Here is a 19,259-nt window from a genome sequence, read left to right on the forward strand (position 1 = left end):
TGCTCTGCGAGAGAAAAAATAGCACTGGTTACTGCTCAGTTGCCTAAAGAAGTAACAATGTAGGAACAGGAACTTATAAAAACAAAGCACTTTTTAAACCTGTTTTACACCGTTAATTATAATCGTTTAATATTTTAAACAATAAAAAAGCTTGCATCACTTGATGATGCAAGTACTAACACTAGTTGGTAAAATTCCATAGAGTATCTGCTAAATAAACAAGTTTGGCAGCTTAGCAAATATCATATGATTGCAGCATCCATGATTTGAATTCAATTTATTCCTCTGCAAAGAGCCCGTAAACCAGAACAGCACTCTTGTGGGTTCTCCATGGTGTCCGACCCCAGCGAGCAGGAGGAAAATGCTTTTAGTGCATAGGCCCTGTGCAGAACTGCCCAAATCAAACGATTGTCTCCTTCGAGTTCCTTTTGAGGGGCTGCAGGCCCAGCAGCGACTGCTGGTTGGAGGGGACGTTGGCAGACTTTGGGATTAGGAGTATGACCTGCTGATTGGTCCGACGCCATTCGTTGTACAGCCTACAGTGATACCTAAAGGATACCTGGGGAGAGAAAAGAGATCTGTTGTGTTTAGAGTCACTGCTGTCCTCCAAGAAATCGTTTGAGGTTTGGAGGAAACATCTTCAAGTGGTACAAACAGCTGGTAAGCAGCCTAATTGGGGTGGGAAAAAAATGAGGAAGAAGTGGCAGACAAGGATGAGACCTACCATGCACATGGCTTGTTCCCAAAGCTGCCACAGCACAGAAGACAAACAGCCTGTGCCCTACCTTCTGCTGCTGCCTACCTCTCATTCCTTTTCCTACAACACAAAAATTCAGACGTCTTGCCTCTGCCTTTCCCAAGAATGAGAATTACTGGCAGTCACACTGAGAATGACTTTGGGGTACCATCATGCTCCAAGGTGTTAACCTGACAAATAACCTAATGGTCTGGATACAGAAGGCTTGCAGGTAGCTGAGCTGTGTGCAAATGCCCACAGGGATGTACGTTCTGCCTTGTAATGCTGTACTGCTGAATGCATCAAATTCAAGACTGCACAGATGCAAAGGGGTGAGTGTGAGCCACCTGCCAACATGTATGTATCTCAGTTTAGATTGTCTTTGAGGGGATTTTTTTGGTACCAGCTAACCAGTTTCAACCTTACTGTGGTTCTCCTATTAGCATAAATGACTGACTGCTATAGATATGCAAGATGGCTTGGCCTTGTATTCTTTTAAAATAACTTAATTTCGATTTTAGTGACAGCCTTGTGAAGACGTATGTCTGTGTAAGACGGTGTACATGTGCAGGGTTGTTTTTAAATACCCAAACTGTAAACTGCTGTGGGCCCATTTGGGTGAAACGTGCACGACAACTGTCATGTTGTTGAGCTGTGTGCAGGAAGGAGCCGTGCAGCGAGCACAGTAGGAGCCTTTCCTTGTTAGCTGTTCTGCCTTCATGAGCAGCCAGTCATTTGCCACTGATTTTTATGCACGCTGGGCCACTTCTGCAGGTCAATGCAGACTGTGCCATAAAGGCTGGAGGTAACAGACTTAGTTTGCACAGGTGAGTGGAAGACACTACTGACTCTGCAGAAAAGCGTGTGTGTGTGCTGCTGTCATAATGGGCTGTGCTGCTTGCTTTCCTACCCCCACAGCAATGACAGCCTGGCTGCCAGTGAGGTGTGGAGGGAGGCATATTGAGTAATATACATGCCTTACGAATGTATCCTTCAAATCCTTTTCCTTACTGCAAAGATGGTGCTTTTAACTAAATAAATTATTTAGCTTCCTATAAGATTCTGCTGGGGACAAAAAAGAGACTTTCTAGGAGGTTTTGATTAGATCTTTATGCAGCTGTCAGCTGTTAATGAAGGAAACCTGTAAAGCTTTTGTTCACCAAGCAACTGCCCAAAGACAGCTTTTCCAACAGATGAATTGATTCCTCACCTTTCAATCTCCCCTGCTCGGCTGAAGGTAAGGCTGTCTGAATCTTCATTTCAGTGGAATATCATTATACGAAAGGAGAAATCTCTTTTACAAAGGCACTGTAGTATCATCAGAAATGGTAGAGGGGAAAAAAAAATACCCACCACCTGCAAAGATGAATGCTATGTAAAATGCAGTGACTGCTTCAGAGCTAGAGTTTAGGTTGAGTTTTCTAGCAGCATCACAGGAGACACTTGATGAAAGGCTGCATGGTTAAGCCAGGCTTTAACTGTTTGGTTGTTTAAGGCATTTTCCCAGGATATCCTAGTTAAGTCTGACAGCTTGTTTACAATGGGCTCTTGCCTGGAGGCAGTTTCCAAGTGTTGTCTGCTAGTAAATTTCAGCAGAGCCGGGTCTACTCAAGCTAAAGTGCTACACTGGATGCAAAACTCGAGGTGCTGAACAAAAGCCTGATTTACATTAGTCCTCAGCATGCTGCTTCATTCTCCTCTACAATAGGATAGCAAGGGACATGTATATCTTTCTAACTTGGGCCAAATTAATTTGGACCAGCCCTTGTTTTAAACCAGTGGTGAGCTAAAGGGCCAAATCCTGTTGTATTCCAACCTGCTACTTTATCTTACAGGAGTAAAGATTACCTGTATGCAAGAGAAAGCAGATCATGGACCTGAATTCTAAGTTTAAATAGCAATCTCTGAGTTGTGCCTGAAGCTTTCTTCTTGGGAGTAGCAGGCTTGCTTTTCTCTGTGTGTGGGTGTGGGGGATGGGGGGTGTGTGTGTGTGTGGGCGTGGGCGGGTGGGTGTGGGGGGTGGGGTGGGGGGGGGGGAGGGAGTGTGGTGTGTGTATATAGAGGAAAACTTGGCTGGATTAGGGGAAGTGATAAATACAGCTTCTTCAATGCCAAAAATAGCATCTCTCCTGTTCTCTGGCCACTGGGGTAACTGTGGTGTGTAAACAGACTATATGCCAACTTTTGCCTCCAGAGAAAATAAGATTATTTATTGCAGGTAAAATGAAGCTTTAGTTTTCTTAATTTTCCCAGAACCTAAAGGAGCATTATATCACACATTGTGTGTAATTTACCCTACAAAACTCAACATATTACCTGCACAGCCATAACTAAGCAAGCAGCACAGCATTCTCTCATCTCAGGAAATCAACGGGCAGGTGCTGCAAAGCACTCGATGGGGTCAGCACTGGCACATTAGAGTCCATTCCTCACTGCTGCACAGTGAGGGGAGGGAGCACAGTGCTGCTCCAGGGCCAGGGCAGGTAGGGGCTTTCCTGCGTGGCTGGTGGGTCCTGGCCCCTCACTGAGCTCGTAGGGGGCTCAGCTGGTTTAAACCTCACTCTGACTTTGCAAATCTGCCCCCTGGGAATGACTGTGAGAACACTGTCACTCAAGCATGCTGACTCAATCTCCTCTCCAAAATTCTTCCATTTAGTACCCATGCTGTGAGGGCAATGAGAGCACCCTCTGCAGTGAGCCTGAGAGCTCTTCCCACCGTGTCTCCCTGCTCTGCCCACTGGATTAATCCGAAGATGGAACAGGAGGGTTACTATGCCCTGAGAGGATTCCTGCCATGATGACCAATAGCTTCATTAGCCCACCCATCTCCTGCTTGGCCTCAATCAGATTAGAGTGGGATTACATCTTCCACAACTCAGTGGACACTGAGGATACCTTGGTTGATTTAACTGAAATACAGCATGCATTTACATCAGGCTCACTACCACCATATTCTCCAGCTGCCAGTAACACATTTCTCTGGATGCCTGTGAAGTTATAAAGTGAACAGAAGGGATTTTTGCCATTCAAGGCAGATGCAGTAGATTGTGACAGGGATTACAGCTGAGAGGCCGCAGAAGTCTTAATGAGCAAGGTCAGATATGTCCATCTGTCATTAAATCCAACTACTTATCCAGATTCTCTTTTTTCCAACTTTCAACCACTTTAGTGCTTGTAAATTGTATGTATTAGGTAAACTGGGACAGCGCTGCACAGAAGAAATTTGAATGACGTTTGCCTGAATACCTAACAGATATGTCCATGTGCAGTTCTACACGAAACACAAGTGCTACCTCGCTGCTGGAGGGAATGGCCATCCTGTCAAGGAGTGCTGCTGCTTCACAGAAAATGGAAGCACAAAACCTCAGCCTCAGGAGGCTGAGGCAAAACTCTGAGTTTTCCCCACTGTTGTGTGCTGCTAAATTAGTCTGCAGTCCTCTGTGGATGACACAGGGTTTCACAGTCATGAATGAAGTAACAGGGATGTTACCTTTCACAGCTTTCTTAGAGATAGTTGTTAGGTGAAGTTTTTGTGTTTTCCCTCCACCTCCTCTTTTCCAAATCTACTGGGCTCAGCACAGGATTTTTTTGATGTGAGCTACCTCTACTGATGCAGTTCTTCAGCTGCTGGGGAAGTAGCACTTTACACTGATCAAACCCTGAAGGAAAGGGTCAGCAACAGAGCGCATGGCCTTATCACTGAGGAGGAAGCTGGGCGCTGTCCCGGTGACTTCAGTGGCTGTTCCAGCACCACAGGCAAGGTGGTCTTGCCCACATTCAGAGCAGCACAGGCTCAGATAAGCTTTTCCTTTCAGAGCATCTCAGTCTTGCATCACTGTACCAGCATGACCTTCCTAGTGTGACTGCTCCCTGCTTGCATCTGCTGTTTCCTCCTTCCTCGTCAGCACTGGAGGTGTGAAGTCTTAAACTCAACAGTCAGTGAACTGCCAGATCAGGGCTTGATAAATACTCAGTTTGGCAGCTGTCCTCTGGGTTACCTTCATTTCTGCTGGGCCAACTCTTTGTTAGTGAGCTGGAGCCAGGAACAATCTCTGTTTAAAAGCTTGGCACAAAATAAATGGCTTTTGGGATGGATCAGCATGTCAACGACAGCACACCTGGGTGCAGGGTAAGAATAAGGCAGTGATTTTACCAGAAATGCAAAGGCAGCTGCACTTCTGCAGACCAGAGGGTGTGTTCTGTCATAGTCTTCCCTCAGTGCTCTGAACACGAGGAATGGGGAAAGCACAGGATGCACTCACATCCAAGGCTTCTGAATTGTAAAACTGGCCAAATGTTAAGATTAGAATAAAATCTGAATCCTCTGTGGCAGCCAGGTTGTTCACCTAAGTATTTTTTTGTGCACTGTGCCTTCACTTCCTGCATGTTATCTTTGATGAAGCTCCTTCTTATAGCATCTATCTGGAACTCCCTCATGTTACTCCCTTGTTGCTATCCCCTCTGGTGTGTGGAATTTGGGAATTACTAACCCCAAAGGCACACTGCCTTCATGATTTTCCAGAGAACTTGAATGGTGTGGAACCAAGAGGCTTCTTGCAGATCTAACTTAAATTTATCAGTACAGAAGGTAAACATAAGCAATGCTTTGCACAACAGTCTACCCACTCCACAGCGCCCTGTGTAATCTTCTGGTTTGCTCCTTCTCATATTCCTGTTAGTTGAATATATAAACCAATACTTACTAGGGTCCAAAAGAGGTAAATAGTGAAGAGTGCGACAGTCAGTGCAATGAGGCCAACAGCTTCTAGCCTACTACTAAAGTGCAGGTGGTCCACTGCTCCTCGTAGACACAACCAGCCCGAGATGGTTGCCAGTGGAGTGATAAACAAGAAGCACACCATGTCTCCAAAGAGAGTTCGTTTCTCGTGCTGGGGCCCTGGGTTCCTCAGCCACTGCAGGCAAAACGCAGACAAAGCAAGTGTCAGCACAGGGGGGATGCTGTACCCGAGATCAGCTGCTTGCTCACTTGCAAAGTGCAGACCTGCCCCTTTGAGGAGGGAGCGTAGACCACATGTAGGATGCAGCTTCAGCTGTCCCCAGAGAGCTCCCACCTTAGCCTCTCCCCTTCACTGCCCACTGATGGACACACACCACATCCTCATGTAGCTGTGGGGGAAGCTGCCCGTGGAAGGAGAAGTGTTTTGCATAGCACAGCCCCTGGCACTCAGCTGCTGAACTGTTTTGAGAAACTCCCTTCTTCATATGGAAAGAAGCACATGCTCTCCTGACAACTCCAGAGTGCAGAAAACATCTGTTAATATTTTGTATGCTGCTCCAAGATTTTTTTTTTCTTTTACATTCTGTTTGTAATATTTGACAAAGCCGTTTTCAACTTGCTTTCAGATACCTGTATGGAAGCAGAGTTGAATATGCTCAAGGTTACTGTTATTAAGAGGAAATTAATCTTGCAAAACAGAGTGACTGAAAGTCCACTAATGAAACGAAGGTTGATTGAACAGCTATCAAGCCCACATGCCCGTGCTTCTACAAACATGATTATTTTAGACAGCAGAGGTGAAAGAAGTTCAGCCTACGATGGTACGCTGAGGCCTTTTAACAAATAAACCTCATCACTCAAGTCAGTATTTGAACAGGAAGACTACCAAACCCTGCAGTTTTTGCCAATGTAAGCTATAAGACTGGGTCAAAACCGCTCTGCAGCATCCTTCTGTTTTCCTTGTTGTCTGAGCATACAACCACATGCACAGTGCTACCAAGGATAGCACGTATTTCTTGCTGTGGCGCATGGGCACCCCAAAAAGACTGAGAGCCATCCTCCTTACCCCAGCCAGCCACTGAGGGTAAGCGCTCTGCATACCGCACAGCCACAGCTGGGAGGGAAGGGGAGGGAAGGCAAGGAGAGACAGTGGGCTATGGTGACTGCAGAGCTGTATGCAGGCCAGGCTCTCACTTTCCAGCCCAGCACAGCCCTCCCGGGCTCCAAGCATGGAGCCCATGCTGGAGGCAAAGGAAAGTAGGGCCTTCCAGGGAGTTGTTGCGCTGTCATAGTTGCAGCAGGACACCAAAGCCACTGACCGCAGTTCTGCACCAAGCAACGTGGGTAAGGCTCATGCACCCTTACACTGGCTACACTAATGGCATGTGACAGTACAAGTCCCGACTCTTTAGCTCCAACATCATCCCTTCATCGGTTACTGCCCTTTATTTGCAGCCACCTTGCGGTTTTTCTCTTCTTCCCTATTACAGTGTTACAGCAATGATCCAGAGAAACAGCAGGACCCAAGAGTTTTGACAAGAGAGAGTACAGCTGAGTGTGTTGTGCAAGTTAATATTTCTCATCTAAGCATCCTACTTCTCTATCATTCTCAGGCACTGGTTCGCCTTTACTCACTTTGCCCATACCATGAAAATAAATACAGCATTTAACTCTCCATCTTCATATGGAGTAAAGCAACAGTAGAGACACTAAGTGCACCAGGAACAGGTAGTCACTAATCTGGCACTCGCAGAAGGACAAATCAATAGACAAGTTTGCCTAAGCCTCACCATCTCTCAGACAGGAATAACACATTATCCACCTCAGGATTTTTTGCAAAGAGATCCATTTTCATGTATGACTCGGGAACTTAGGAGAACACAAAAAATAAAATATGTTCATAAATATTTTTTGCAGGATGTAGGCTCTTAGTTTGCTTAAGTACATTTGAGATCTGAAGGAAGTGGGAAGTATTTCACAACAGCTATGTACTCTTATAAGCAGGAATTTTGAAGACATTAGTTAAAGAGGAAGGCTCAATATTGGTCTTTTTTGTTTTCAGGCAGTATGTTAAGATAGAGATTATTCAAAATACCAGAATAATGGGTGTGGAGGGTTCAGTCCAACCATCACTCACACAGCCACTTGCTCACTCCTCCACCTACCATCAGTATGGCAGAGAGAACAGTAAGAGGCTGTGTGCAGAGCTTGCTTCAGCAGAGCTTGTACAAAACAAGGAGACATTCACTTACATTTAGGCAGCTTCTCATTTTATCAAAACTTTCTTATATAGAGAATGTTTTAAAGTCATGTGTGAAAGGCTCACACCACTTTCTTTGGAGCTTTTATGCCATTTACTTAAAAATATCCCCCAAGGGTACATGCATAACAGTTCGAGGTTATATTTGGTTGCTTCTAGACAGGAGTGATTTCAACTTTCACCTTGTCCAGTTTCCACAAATCCCTGTAATACAAAAGGAGAGGAACTGACAGTACCTGGTAGTGGAGATTCTGCTTTTAAAGGTGACTGTGAAATGGTTTTGTGAAAAGTACTTGTTTGAAAGGTGTCCCACAAAAGAAGTGCTGAGCACCTGCACTTCTTGATCTCAATGGCAATTGCAAGTGTTCACCACTTTCCCAGGGCAGACCTTAAAACACCAGTATCTCCTTATCTCGGTGCCATGTGGTGATCATCCTCCCTGTAACAGGGTGCCGAAGAACACTGCAACACGTCAGCATCCATGTAGCTGAGGCTGCATTCCCAAATCGCAGCAGTCTGTTGCGATCCCTTTGGCACCCCTGCAGCTCAGCTGGTGCAAGAAATGATGCTCATTGATCCAAGTGAGAAGGAGGAACAGCAAGAACACACACAATACAGTGAGGAAGCACATGCATTAAGGCATGTGTTGTCACCTCTGCCCTGCCTTTCACAAAACGCAGTGCAATGCAGCACTTGAATTAAGACAGCATTTTATGATGAGCCATCTAACTTGATTGACAGTTTGAGGAGGAGGCAAAATAGTGTGAGACTCCTTCACACATGAATGGCTCCCCACACTCCTGAGGATGTGCTTGGCCCATAAAAACAAAGAATCAAACCAAGAAATTCAAGTCTTAGGTTAAGGCTAGGACAGACAAGTAGTATTAAATAATAAATAAAATCCCTACCATTATACAGTCTGACCTTAAAAGCTGGAGAAATTTCACTCTCTAGCTCTGAAGTGGAAGTCAAGAGCAACAAATAATCTCAGAGGCTGTAATTTCAGTCACAGCCGCTATTTTTCTACTGAAGTAGAAGTTGGTCCTTTCCAACCAAAATGATTCTATGATTCAATAAAATGTGTTGATGTACTCAATTATTTCTGCAGTAAATTGAGACTCTCATAGTAATAATGTAAATTTGGGGGGAAAAAAATGGAAAATATCACAAAAAGAGTGATACTTGAAGCAAAATGCTAGCCTGCCTGCCTGGCAAAGCAGTACTTTATCAGATTCTACCTTACAGCAAACAGAAATTCTTGTTCCTGTTACACAGATGGAGAGCTATTGTACCACGATAGGAATTGATTTTGGCAAAGGCAGCAAGCAGGACTCAAGGACAGGTAAGTGCAGCACCAGCTGTACATTGGCTCATGATTGACACCAAGAAACCCTGTTCCTGGAGACTCGTGATGAGGAGGTATCTGATGAGTATCCGTCCCCTTGAAGAAATGTGAGATCCTGCCTCTTCCCTCACAGTGACACAAACCAAATGAGGTCTGCTCAGAGCAAAACACTTTGCAAGCCCTGAGCTGCATGGTATGTCTCTGCTCCTGATGCTGCCCAGGCCATTCCTTTGGCAGCAAGTGCTGCTCAGTCATACTTGGCTCACTGGGGCTGGTCTTGCCAAAACGTGTCTGACAACCCGCCCACCAGGGAATGGGGTCTCCCCAAAGGGCAGTGGCTTCAGAAACCACTCTGGACAGGGCAATATCTTCACCCATACTCTTCTTTGCCCAGCAAATGCGTGTGTGAGCCTGCAGAGAGTGGAAAAGCTCTGCTGAGACACACTGGCGATCTCCTCAGGTCTCCTCTTGTGCTCAGACAGGATTGCTTCAACTGGAAAACAGAAAGGACATCAAGAAAAAGCAAAGCCCATGCCACAAGAAGGGACTCTTAAAGCTTCACTCGTTTATCCCAGCAAAGTCATGCTCTAAATACATCTTGGAGGTGGACAAAAGAAGGGAGAACTGAAGAGGGACATCCTTCAGCTGAAGTGCTACTTGAGCTAATGGATAACAATGCTGGCTTAAGGACAGATAAGTAACGGTTGGCCATAAACAAATTAAGGGTAAGAATTGAAAAAAAAATCCCATCCTTCAGAGGAGCCAGCTATGGAATAGCCTCCTGTGAAAAGCAGTGTAGGCTAACCCCCACCTCCCCCAATGCCAAGCTAACACAGTTTTATGAAGGAACTTGCTTACATTTTGAAAGGGATTTACTGCATTTGATGTTGAGAAAACACTAACACGCCCAAGGGGTCTTCACCTCACACATCGACGTGTAGTCCACACACAAGGATTTGTTGCACTTGCTTCACAAAGCAGAGATGAGTTTAAATTATTATCTGCCCTAGAAAGATTCAGTTGAGCTTTTGATGTTCATCAGAGGGTTTCCACACTTCCTTCAACTAAATCCAAACTCTGCTGCTCAGGAGCTTCATGTGAATTTACAACACAAGTCCCTGGGAGACTTCTGGTCTATGAGCCCACTACTGGCTTCCCCAATATTTTAAACCGCACATGAAACCAGATCTATGAAGCTGTCCCAGCATCTCCTTGCACTGTGAATATACAGAGACATTTATTTGACACTATCAAATGATCTGAAACTTCAGACTCAGTTTCCTTGTGACTGACATACTTCATCTCGCCTAAGCAAATTGTCTCACCAGGAGTCTGGGAAACTGCTCCCCTGGCAGGGGGGACTGGCCAAGGCATCCATGCGACATGCCAGCAAAGTCTAGCTTCACATGTGGAGAAGGAAATCGTCAGAACAACCAGGGACCAGAAGAGCCTGGAGAGACCCAGGCAGGGAATTTATCTAACCTAACCAAAACGGGCTGACTGCAGAAACCTGCAGTAAAACACTTCCACAAGTCTGAGCTGGTTCATCATTGCCAAAACCAAAATTCTGGAAGTGCTCACCTCCATAGGTCTAACTTCAGTTAGATGACTCACAAATGCTAAGCATGTGCACAGTGATTTCCAGATCCAAACCCTGTTCTACAAGGAAGCTCTTTTTAGATCACTACATTCTCCTTGGAAAATTGATGTTACATGTTGCTGGAGTTATATAAGCAGCAAAGGAGATTCCACAAAGTACAAAGAAAATCCATCACACTGCTTTTTAACTAAAAGTATTTAAATAGTTATCACATATGAAACTGAGAGGAGAAGACAGGACGGAATTGTGTTCCCTAAATTGTGTTTCCCTTTGAACTAAAAATAGCTTATTGCACATCAAACGTATAAATTAATTTTGCTATTCTCACGCTCTGCGGTGAATCTTGATGAAAGCAGCTTGCTCACAAGCAGAAGTGCTAGTAATCATTGGCATTTCTGGTTTCATGCCAGCAGCGGCCAATGGAAGCATTTTGCCTTGGGCTTTAAGCAAAGACAGATTGATATTGCTTGCGTTTTTTAATCATGTTTCTCCTGAATAAAGGACATTTTTAAAGACCAAGAGGACCACTTATTGGCAAAACAAACCCCAACTCAAAGCCAAGAATAAAACCACCAAACCCAAAAAGCTAATATCCAAACAATTTTAGTAAAATACTTTTCACTTGAAAAATTTGGTTTAACTTTTTTTCAGTGAAATGTTTTGAAACTAAGCTTAACTATGTGTAACTCAAAGTCTCCCAGACCAGAATGGTATGCATGTTTGTATTCAGTGCAATGAAACATTTTGGGTGACTCAAAACTTTTCTAAGTTAATGTTTTGCCAAGGAAAACAAACATTTGACAGTTACTTCTTAGTTAAAAAAATATTTATATTTCAGCTTTTGGGTTTCCTGCTTAGATCAAACATTCAGTTACTGGCACAGTGTTACTGTCTTCAGTGGATGCTTTTAGATGGGCCACAGACAAGTTCCTTTGGTCCCAGAGACAGATATCTGTCTATTTGACAGATAGAAATGAAATGATTTGATCTATATAACTTTATTATGCTAATAGTATGGTCTCTTTGTAACAGAATCTGCCTTTATTTCAGTTTAAGTCTTATTTTAATGAAAGTTCCAGGGAATATTTTTAATTGTGGATGTCTGAATGAAACAAGGTTACTCTTTGGAATGGCAAATAAATATAATTTCCATGTTTTGTAAGTGGAAAGAACACATTATTCATTTTAAGGCTGGTGTGTGATACATCTTTAATTTTTTGTTTGTTTTTATCATGGTTTTGTGAGAAGCCATTTCTGGTAATGGGGAAGGGGCTGTAATGTAGTTCCTGTAAGAAGCTGCTTGAAACCTTCCCCATCTCTGAGTTAGATCCACTTCTGTGGCTGAGCCATTTGAGGGCCTCCAGGATCACTTTTTAAGAAGAACAAGCCAAAAGAGAAGGGTTCTTCTTGTTCAGCCTTCTTTTTTTCTGGCTGCTGGTGATGGAAGGAGTTGGAGAAGAGAGAAGCGACCATGTGGACCCCAATGTCAGTGAGGGAAGAGAAGAGGAGGTGTGCTGGAGCAGAGATGCTCCTGCATCCCATGTGGAAATAGCAGGCTGTCCCCCTGCACCCCATGGAGAGGAGTGGTGAAGCAGAGATTTGCCAGCAGTTCATAGAGGGCATCAGCGCCGGGGTTGTAACTGTGTCCAGAGGAGGCCATGAATTTGTGGGAGGGCAGCATTGCAGCAGAAGGTGCTCAGAATGCTGCCGGCTGCAGAGTCGTCCCATGTGAGGCAATCACAGAATGATAAGAGTTGGAAAGGATCCCTAGAGATCATCTAGAGACCAAAACACCAATCCCCCTGCCAAAGCAGGTCCACCTAGATCAGGTCACACAGGATCATGTCCAGCAAAGTTTTGAAGACCTCCAGAGAAGGAGATTCCATACCCTCCCTGGGCAGCCTGTGCCAGGGCTCCCTCATCTCCACAGTGAAACAGTTGTTCCTTATGTTTAAGTTGAACTTTTTGAGTTCCAGCTTCTTTCCATTACCCCTTCTCCTGTCACTAGATAGAACAGAAAAAAGGGATGTCCCAACTTCCTGACATCCATCATTTAGATATTTGTAAATATTAATGAGATCTCCCCTCAGTCTCCTCTTCTCCAGACTAAACAGCCCCGTCCTGCAGCCTTTCCTCGTAAGGAAGATGCTCCAGTCCCCTGATTGTCTTGGTGGCCCTGCGCTGGACTCTCTCCAGTGGTTCCCGGTCTCTCTAGAACTGGGAAGCCCAGAACTGGACACAGGACTCCAGATGAGGCCTCACCAGGGCAGAGTAGAGGGAGAGCAGAACCTCCCTCAACCTGCTGGCCACACTCTTCTTGATGCATCCCAGGATGCCATTGGCCTTCTTGGCCACGAGGGCACATTGCTGGCTTATGTTCAGTTTATTATCAACCAGGACTCCCAGTCTCTCTCTGCAGAGCTGCTCTTCTGCAGGTCAATCCCAGCCTGTGCTGGTGCATGGGGTCGTTCCTCCGCAGATGCAAGACTCTGCATTTGTCCTCTCTGCCCAACTCTCAAGCCAGTCGAGATCCTGCTGAATGGCAGCACAGCCTTCTGGGGAATCAGCCAGTCCTCCCAGTTTGGTGTCATCACGGAACTTGCTGAGAGTACACTCTGTCCCCTCATCCAGGTCCTTGATGAAGATGTTGAACAAGACTGGTCCCAGAATCGATCCCTGTGGAACTCCACTGGCCACAGGCCTCCAACTCGATTCTGTGCCATGGATCACCACCCTCTGGGCTCTGTCATTCAGCCAGCTCTTGATCCACGTCACTGTCCACTCATCCAAAGAGTTTGTGAGCAGAAGCTGTGGCCCTTGGGAACAATTCACACTGAAGAAGTTTGTTAAGGACTGTGTCCCACAGTGGGGATCTTGTGTTGGAGCAGGGGAAAAATGCAAGGAGTCATCCTCTTCTGAGAAAAGAGAAGTGACAGAGATGATCTGTGAGAGAGTGACCACATTCCTCATTCCCTGCCCCTCTGCACCACTGCAGGGGTGGGGGGTGGAGGTAGAGATATTGGGAGCAGTGAGTTGAGCCGAGGTTGTAATTTTCACATCATCCTGCTCAGTTTTTGCTTTCATTTCTTTCTGTTTCCTGTAGATAGTAGAATAAACTGTTCTTACGTTCTTCTCTAAGTTGAGTACTGGAGTCTGTTTTGCCTGGAACTGTAATTGGCAGTGAGCCGTCCCTGACCTTGTCATGATCCAACAAGGCCTTGGTTATGCTTTTTTTCCCCTCTCATGTTGCTGGGGCCTCTGCCTTCCTAAGGAGGATGGGACTGGATGGGGGGCAGTGAGCAAGAGACTGTTGTGGTGCTTTGTTGCCAGCTGGGCCAAACCACAACAGTTTTGTAAAATGAATAAACCACACTGCAGAAGAACCAACCCTAGGTGACAGCTCAGTGTATGGAGCGTACTGTAGGCTGTTGTTATCACACTGTAACTGAATTTGCAACCTAGACTTTGAGTACTTCAAGCAGCAACAATACAGTGGCCAGTAGATATGGTGTTCAGTTTCTGGACTGCAGAATTTCAAGATTAGAGTGAAAGCAAACAACAGAGCTTGCTAAGATGTGCTATAAAAATCCATGAAATTTATTGCAGGCCCAATTAAACAATATTGTATGCTTTAATGTTAGCCTTGGCTTACTACTATTCTGTTTTCTGACTGCCTACTTTTTAGTTTATATTTCAGGTGATGCTTGTATCAGGTAAAAGATTTCAAAATGCATCAAGAGAATAGATTTTGTCGAACTATAGGATAAGCAGTGTTTCCTTTTATCTGTATGTTTATCAAAGGTCCTTTTCTATTTTTTATGAATATGTGTGTTCCCAATTAGACAGACAAATGTGAGCATTCGAGAGAATCAATCAACACAAAGCACGTTTTGCATTTTAAATCAAAAGCAAAGGAGATTCGCTACTGGCAACACATATTTCAACATACTGAAAATGTCCTGATCTACAAGCTCAAATATAAGGAAACTAGAGACATGAGAGATAATAAATACTTGGTAGCTCTCCAAAAAGACAGATGCAATAAAACTTTTCATCTTAAAGTTTTTTGCTTTTTTTTCCCCTCATAAAAGCAGATTTTGTACTGGCTCCTAGGAAAAGCCACCAGCAGGACAGAGATGATAACCAGGCAGTTTAGAAATGTATTAAAGAATCATGATATCCACAGAAAAGTCACCAACACCATTAGCTAGTACAAAAATAACGGTACCTTTGAAAACTCGTAACATCTTCTTTCATCTTGATAGTCCCTAAAGAACAGCATTTGGCCTCTTCCAGAGAAGATACTTCCTCTCTGACACTTCAGTTACTCTCTCCTCAACATTTTATGCCCTCTTGACATTTAGGAAAGGGTTGTTACAAATGTGATGGTTTGAAGGCACAGTCCGTTCACTGACAAGGAGTTTTTGCTCTTCTTCTTTTTTGTTGAGGGGGGCGGGTTGCTTCTGTTTGCATTCTTGACTGTCAGTACTATGAGAAAGTTTTGTGCTTGCAGAAAGTCAAACACTGTAGCAAAACTTTTCTGTGAAGAACATAAGCTGACTGTTTCATTTCTCTTCGACTGTTTCGGTCTCCAGATTTCTCCGCATTAGGAGTTAATAGAGTATGATATTCTAAGTGCAAAAAGTGTTGTCTTGGATAGATTAGGTTTTTAAAACTACATGTGTTGGAGAGTTTATTACTTATTTTTGTAATACTTTAATTCAGACATACTTTGACTGGAAATCTACTCCACTACTTCAAATTCTCCCTCTGTGATTTGAGTCCTGGGAGAGCATTTTCACACCTGAAGGCAACTAGGCACAAAAGCATCTCCATCACCCTGCCCTCTTAACTTTTTTGGGTCAAAAAGGGAGGTGGGATGTACATATTTAGTTACCTGCGCCCAGCCCTAATATACTGCACTGACAGCTGCATTTCCTCCAAACAGATTCGTGAAAGCTTTCCTTGTGAGTGACTGTGCCCAGTCACCATTTTCCTTCTGGCTTTAAGAGTGATCCTTCTACAAACTTTGTGCAGCAAATCTGGTTTCTGCTCATTACAGTCATTTAATGCCAATGGCTTGCTGCACGGAGCAGTGGAAAGGAATAATAGGTAAAAAGAATGCCAACAGATAAAAACAGTATGACTCAAAGCCTTGCAAAAAATGTAAACTCATATTTTGTGTAAGTCCTCTGGAAGTTTTGAATTACAATGTAAGCTCATCTTAACTACTTCATGCATAAATGTGTGTTTTAGGGCTCTACAGCAAGCAATAGATTGGGAAAAACTGAAGTTAATTTCTGCCCACTATTGTGATGATTATCCTGACTTATTTTTTCCTCCTAGTCATGCTGTTTTGCTTATGAGTTTTATATTGTTAATTAAGCACTTTCTATTTGTTTGCTTGCAACAAAATGAATCAATAGATGTCAAATCCTGGTTGTTTTAAAACATGTAAATAACTTACAAGCAATACAAGCCTGACTTGTATGGTCATATCATGTTCTTACACCATATTTATGTTGCAGCTGGTTATTTTCCAGCAATATTTTATTGTACATAAGTACGTTTGTACTGCCATGTTTTGTATCAGCTTCTGTACTAAGCCAAGTAGAAGCAACATTGATGCAATATGGAAACTGAAATGAAGATGATATTTAATACTTATATGAAGCTTACCCAAACTTTATGCTGAAACACAGCAAAAGAATCTATGTGAATAATGTCACACATTTCTACAGTGGATTTACTACATTAAAAGCAGCTTATAGAAAAGTGAAAGGTCTATCAGAGTCACTAACGGAAACTACTGAAGTTTAATTTCACTATGTTTGTTTTGAGATCCTTCCAGGTTTGTCACAAGGATTATCAGGTCTACATATTTCAACCACTATGTTATAGACTTTCTTTCCTCCTGTGTCTACAGTTCCTGATGCTTTGGCCTTGGTCCTCTGCGTCAAATGTAGCAACGCTCTCAATGGCAGTGGGGTGACCAAGGCCTGGGAGACAAGTTGTGCTACTCAGCAGCAGATGCCTTTTTCCTTGAGATGCACCATCCCTAGGCACACTCATAATGAGATATCCATGTGCCCTACCACACCTCTGTAATGGGTGAATGGTCAAAATTGTTATTGTTGAACAAATCGAGTAGGATTCAGTTGTATTATGCATATTGTTGTGAGTAATGACTGTGTTTGTGTAAGTTTGATTATGTTTTGTGGAACTTTGTAATAGTAGTTAAGTGGTTAAGCCAACACCTGGTCAGCACTGGGATGGTGCAACAAAATAGCGAAGCTTCAAAGGCAGGAACACCCAGCAACATTTTTCACCAATCTGGAGCTGGTAGATGTGCGAGGACAGCGCGTGGACATTGTCGACTGACCAACCAGGGGCCGATTCGTCGGAGTGTCCCAGCCCATGAAAGGGGGGGATAACATATATAAGGACATACAAAGGATAAATGTGTGCGCCGTGGCGGAACTGTTGGACTTCCCCCGGTCACCCAGCGCTGTTTGCCCTTTTATCGCTTGCTACAATTGGTTTAATAAAATTCTGTTTGGTTAAGAAAGCTTTAGAGGCTGATTCCTCTATAACAATTTGGTGCCGTGACTCGGATTCTCGGACTTCGGCGGAGGACCCTCGCACATCGGGACGGCGCGCCTCGTCTTTTTTTTTTTGACGATCCCAGGGTGAGTTGGGGACTCCTCGAGGCCCTTGAATTCCAAACCCTAAATTTTCGATAATTGGGCAAAGAATTGAGCCCCGTAAACTTTGTGCATGAAGAACCAGACGAAGACCCCAGGGAGGGTAAGCGATTCCGTTCAGAACTGGACGAAGACCCCAGGGAGGGTAAGTATAGAAAGCGATTCCGTTCAGAACTGGACGAAGACCCCAGGGAGGGTCAGGATTCCGTTCGGTTTGGGTGGTTTTCCTGGAGTGTGCTTGAGTGAGACACCCCCCTTGGGGGAAGCGTAGCGAGTGTGGATCCTGCCGTGAGGCAGGGCGGGACTCTCTTGTAGTGCGGTTCTCATTGCCTGCGAGGGCGTGAGCCACGAACGAGGGGTGCGTGTGTGTGTGTGTGTAAGAAGCCACTCCAGAAGATGGGACAGAAGGAGAGCAAGCCTTCTGATATCATGGGGAAGGGACCCAAGGAGAGGTTACCGGATATTCCCCGAGATTCCCCATTGGGCCTTATGCTCAGGAAATGGGAAGGTGCGCCTTGCACAAGAAACAAAAGTAGGGAAAAGATGGTTTATTATTGCATGTATGTCTGGGGAAACCAGCAGATTAGACCAGATCACTTGTGTTGGCCAATTTTTGGGTCATATGAGAATTGCATTTGTCAGGCTCTAAACCTTTATGTAAACGATAAGGAGCCCTTTAATTCTGAGGAGAGCGCGTATGCGCGTTGTTGGCTCTCTTCTGCTACTCTTGCTGGGATTTTCACTTTAGGTGAAAATAAATCTGGCCGTAAGAAGAGGGTCCCTGAGGAACCTCCACCCCCTCCCCCTCCCTATGATCCCCCGCCGGTAGAAAATCCAAGACCCCCCTCTCCCCCTGTGCCTTCGGCCCCTGAGGAGGATCCCAATTCTTCAGGGACAGTTGGAGGGACCCGAAGACTCACGAGGAGTCGAGCTAGACAGCAAATGACATCAGAAACGGGGCTACAAACATCATCGAAAACAGGGCTATACCCACTAAGAGAAATAGCGATGGGAGGCCCACAACCCAGGGTGGGATTTGTGTCAGTGCCTTTAAACTCAGGGGATGTAAGAGAGTTTAAGAAGGAAATGGGGAGTTTGTTAGAGGATCCCTTAAGAGTTTCGGAAAGGATAGACCAGTTTCTAGGACCTAACCTATATACCTGGGATGAACTGCAAGCTATTTTAGGGATACTATTTACCGCGGAAGAGCGGGAGATGATCCGAAGGGCTGGGATGAGAGTCTGGGACCAACAACACCAACAGGGGCCGGGTGCTGACATTAAGTGGCCCCAGCAGCACCCTAATTGGGATAATCAAAACCAGGAACACAGGGGCCATATGGGAGATCTCCGTACTATAATTGTACAGGGGATTAAGGAATTGGTTCCTCGAGGGCAGAACATAAATAAAGCCTTTAATGAACAACAAAGGAAAGATGAGACTCCCACAGAATGGTTAGAAAGATTAAGAAAGAGCTTGCAGCTTTACTCTGGGATAGACCCTATGACACCGGTCGGGCAAGCCCTTCTAAAAACTCAGTTTGTGGCAAAGTCATGGCTGGATATTAGAAAGAAGTTAGAAAAGTTGGAAGATTGGCAGGAGAAAGGGTTGGACGAGTTGCTAAGGGAAGCGCAGAGGGTTTATGTGAGGAGGGAGGAAGAGACCCAGAAGAGACAAGCTAAAATTTTAGTAGCGGCAGTTCGAGAAGGACAAAGGATAGCTCCACGGAAGGAAGGGCCACCACGCATGGGTGGGAACAGGCCACCTCAGGGAAGCCAAGTCGGACCGAAGGATTCAAGAGAAATAGAATGTTTTTACTGCCAGAGGAAGGGACATATGCGTAGGAATTGTAGGAAACGTATACAGGATGAAAAGA

At 44.6% G+C, this 19,259-nt stretch overlaps 1 protein-coding gene across 1 annotated transcript in view; it reads right to left on the reverse strand.

Annotated features, from left to right (window-relative positions):
* Positions 1-234: 234 nt before the first annotated feature.
* LOC104562009 (E3 ubiquitin-protein ligase MARCHF3) overlaps positions 235-19,259 on the reverse strand; it is an 87,492-nt gene continuing 68,467 nt past the window's right edge. The window contains exons 4-5 of the mRNA XM_062018559.1: positions 5,440-5,649; positions 235-559 (exon numbers count right to left, since the gene is read on the reverse strand). Coding sequence (XP_061874543.1) covers positions 401-559; positions 5,440-5,649 — 369 coding nt within the window. The 3' untranslated portion in view covers positions 235-400. The remainder of the gene's footprint in view (positions 560-5,439; positions 5,650-19,259) is intronic.

Source organism: Colius striatus, chromosome Z, assembly GCF_028858725.1.
Source record: "Colius striatus isolate bColStr4 chromosome Z, bColStr4.1.hap1, whole genome shotgun sequence".
Classification (NCBI taxonomy): domain Eukaryota; kingdom Metazoa; phylum Chordata; class Aves; order Coliiformes; family Coliidae; genus Colius; species Colius striatus.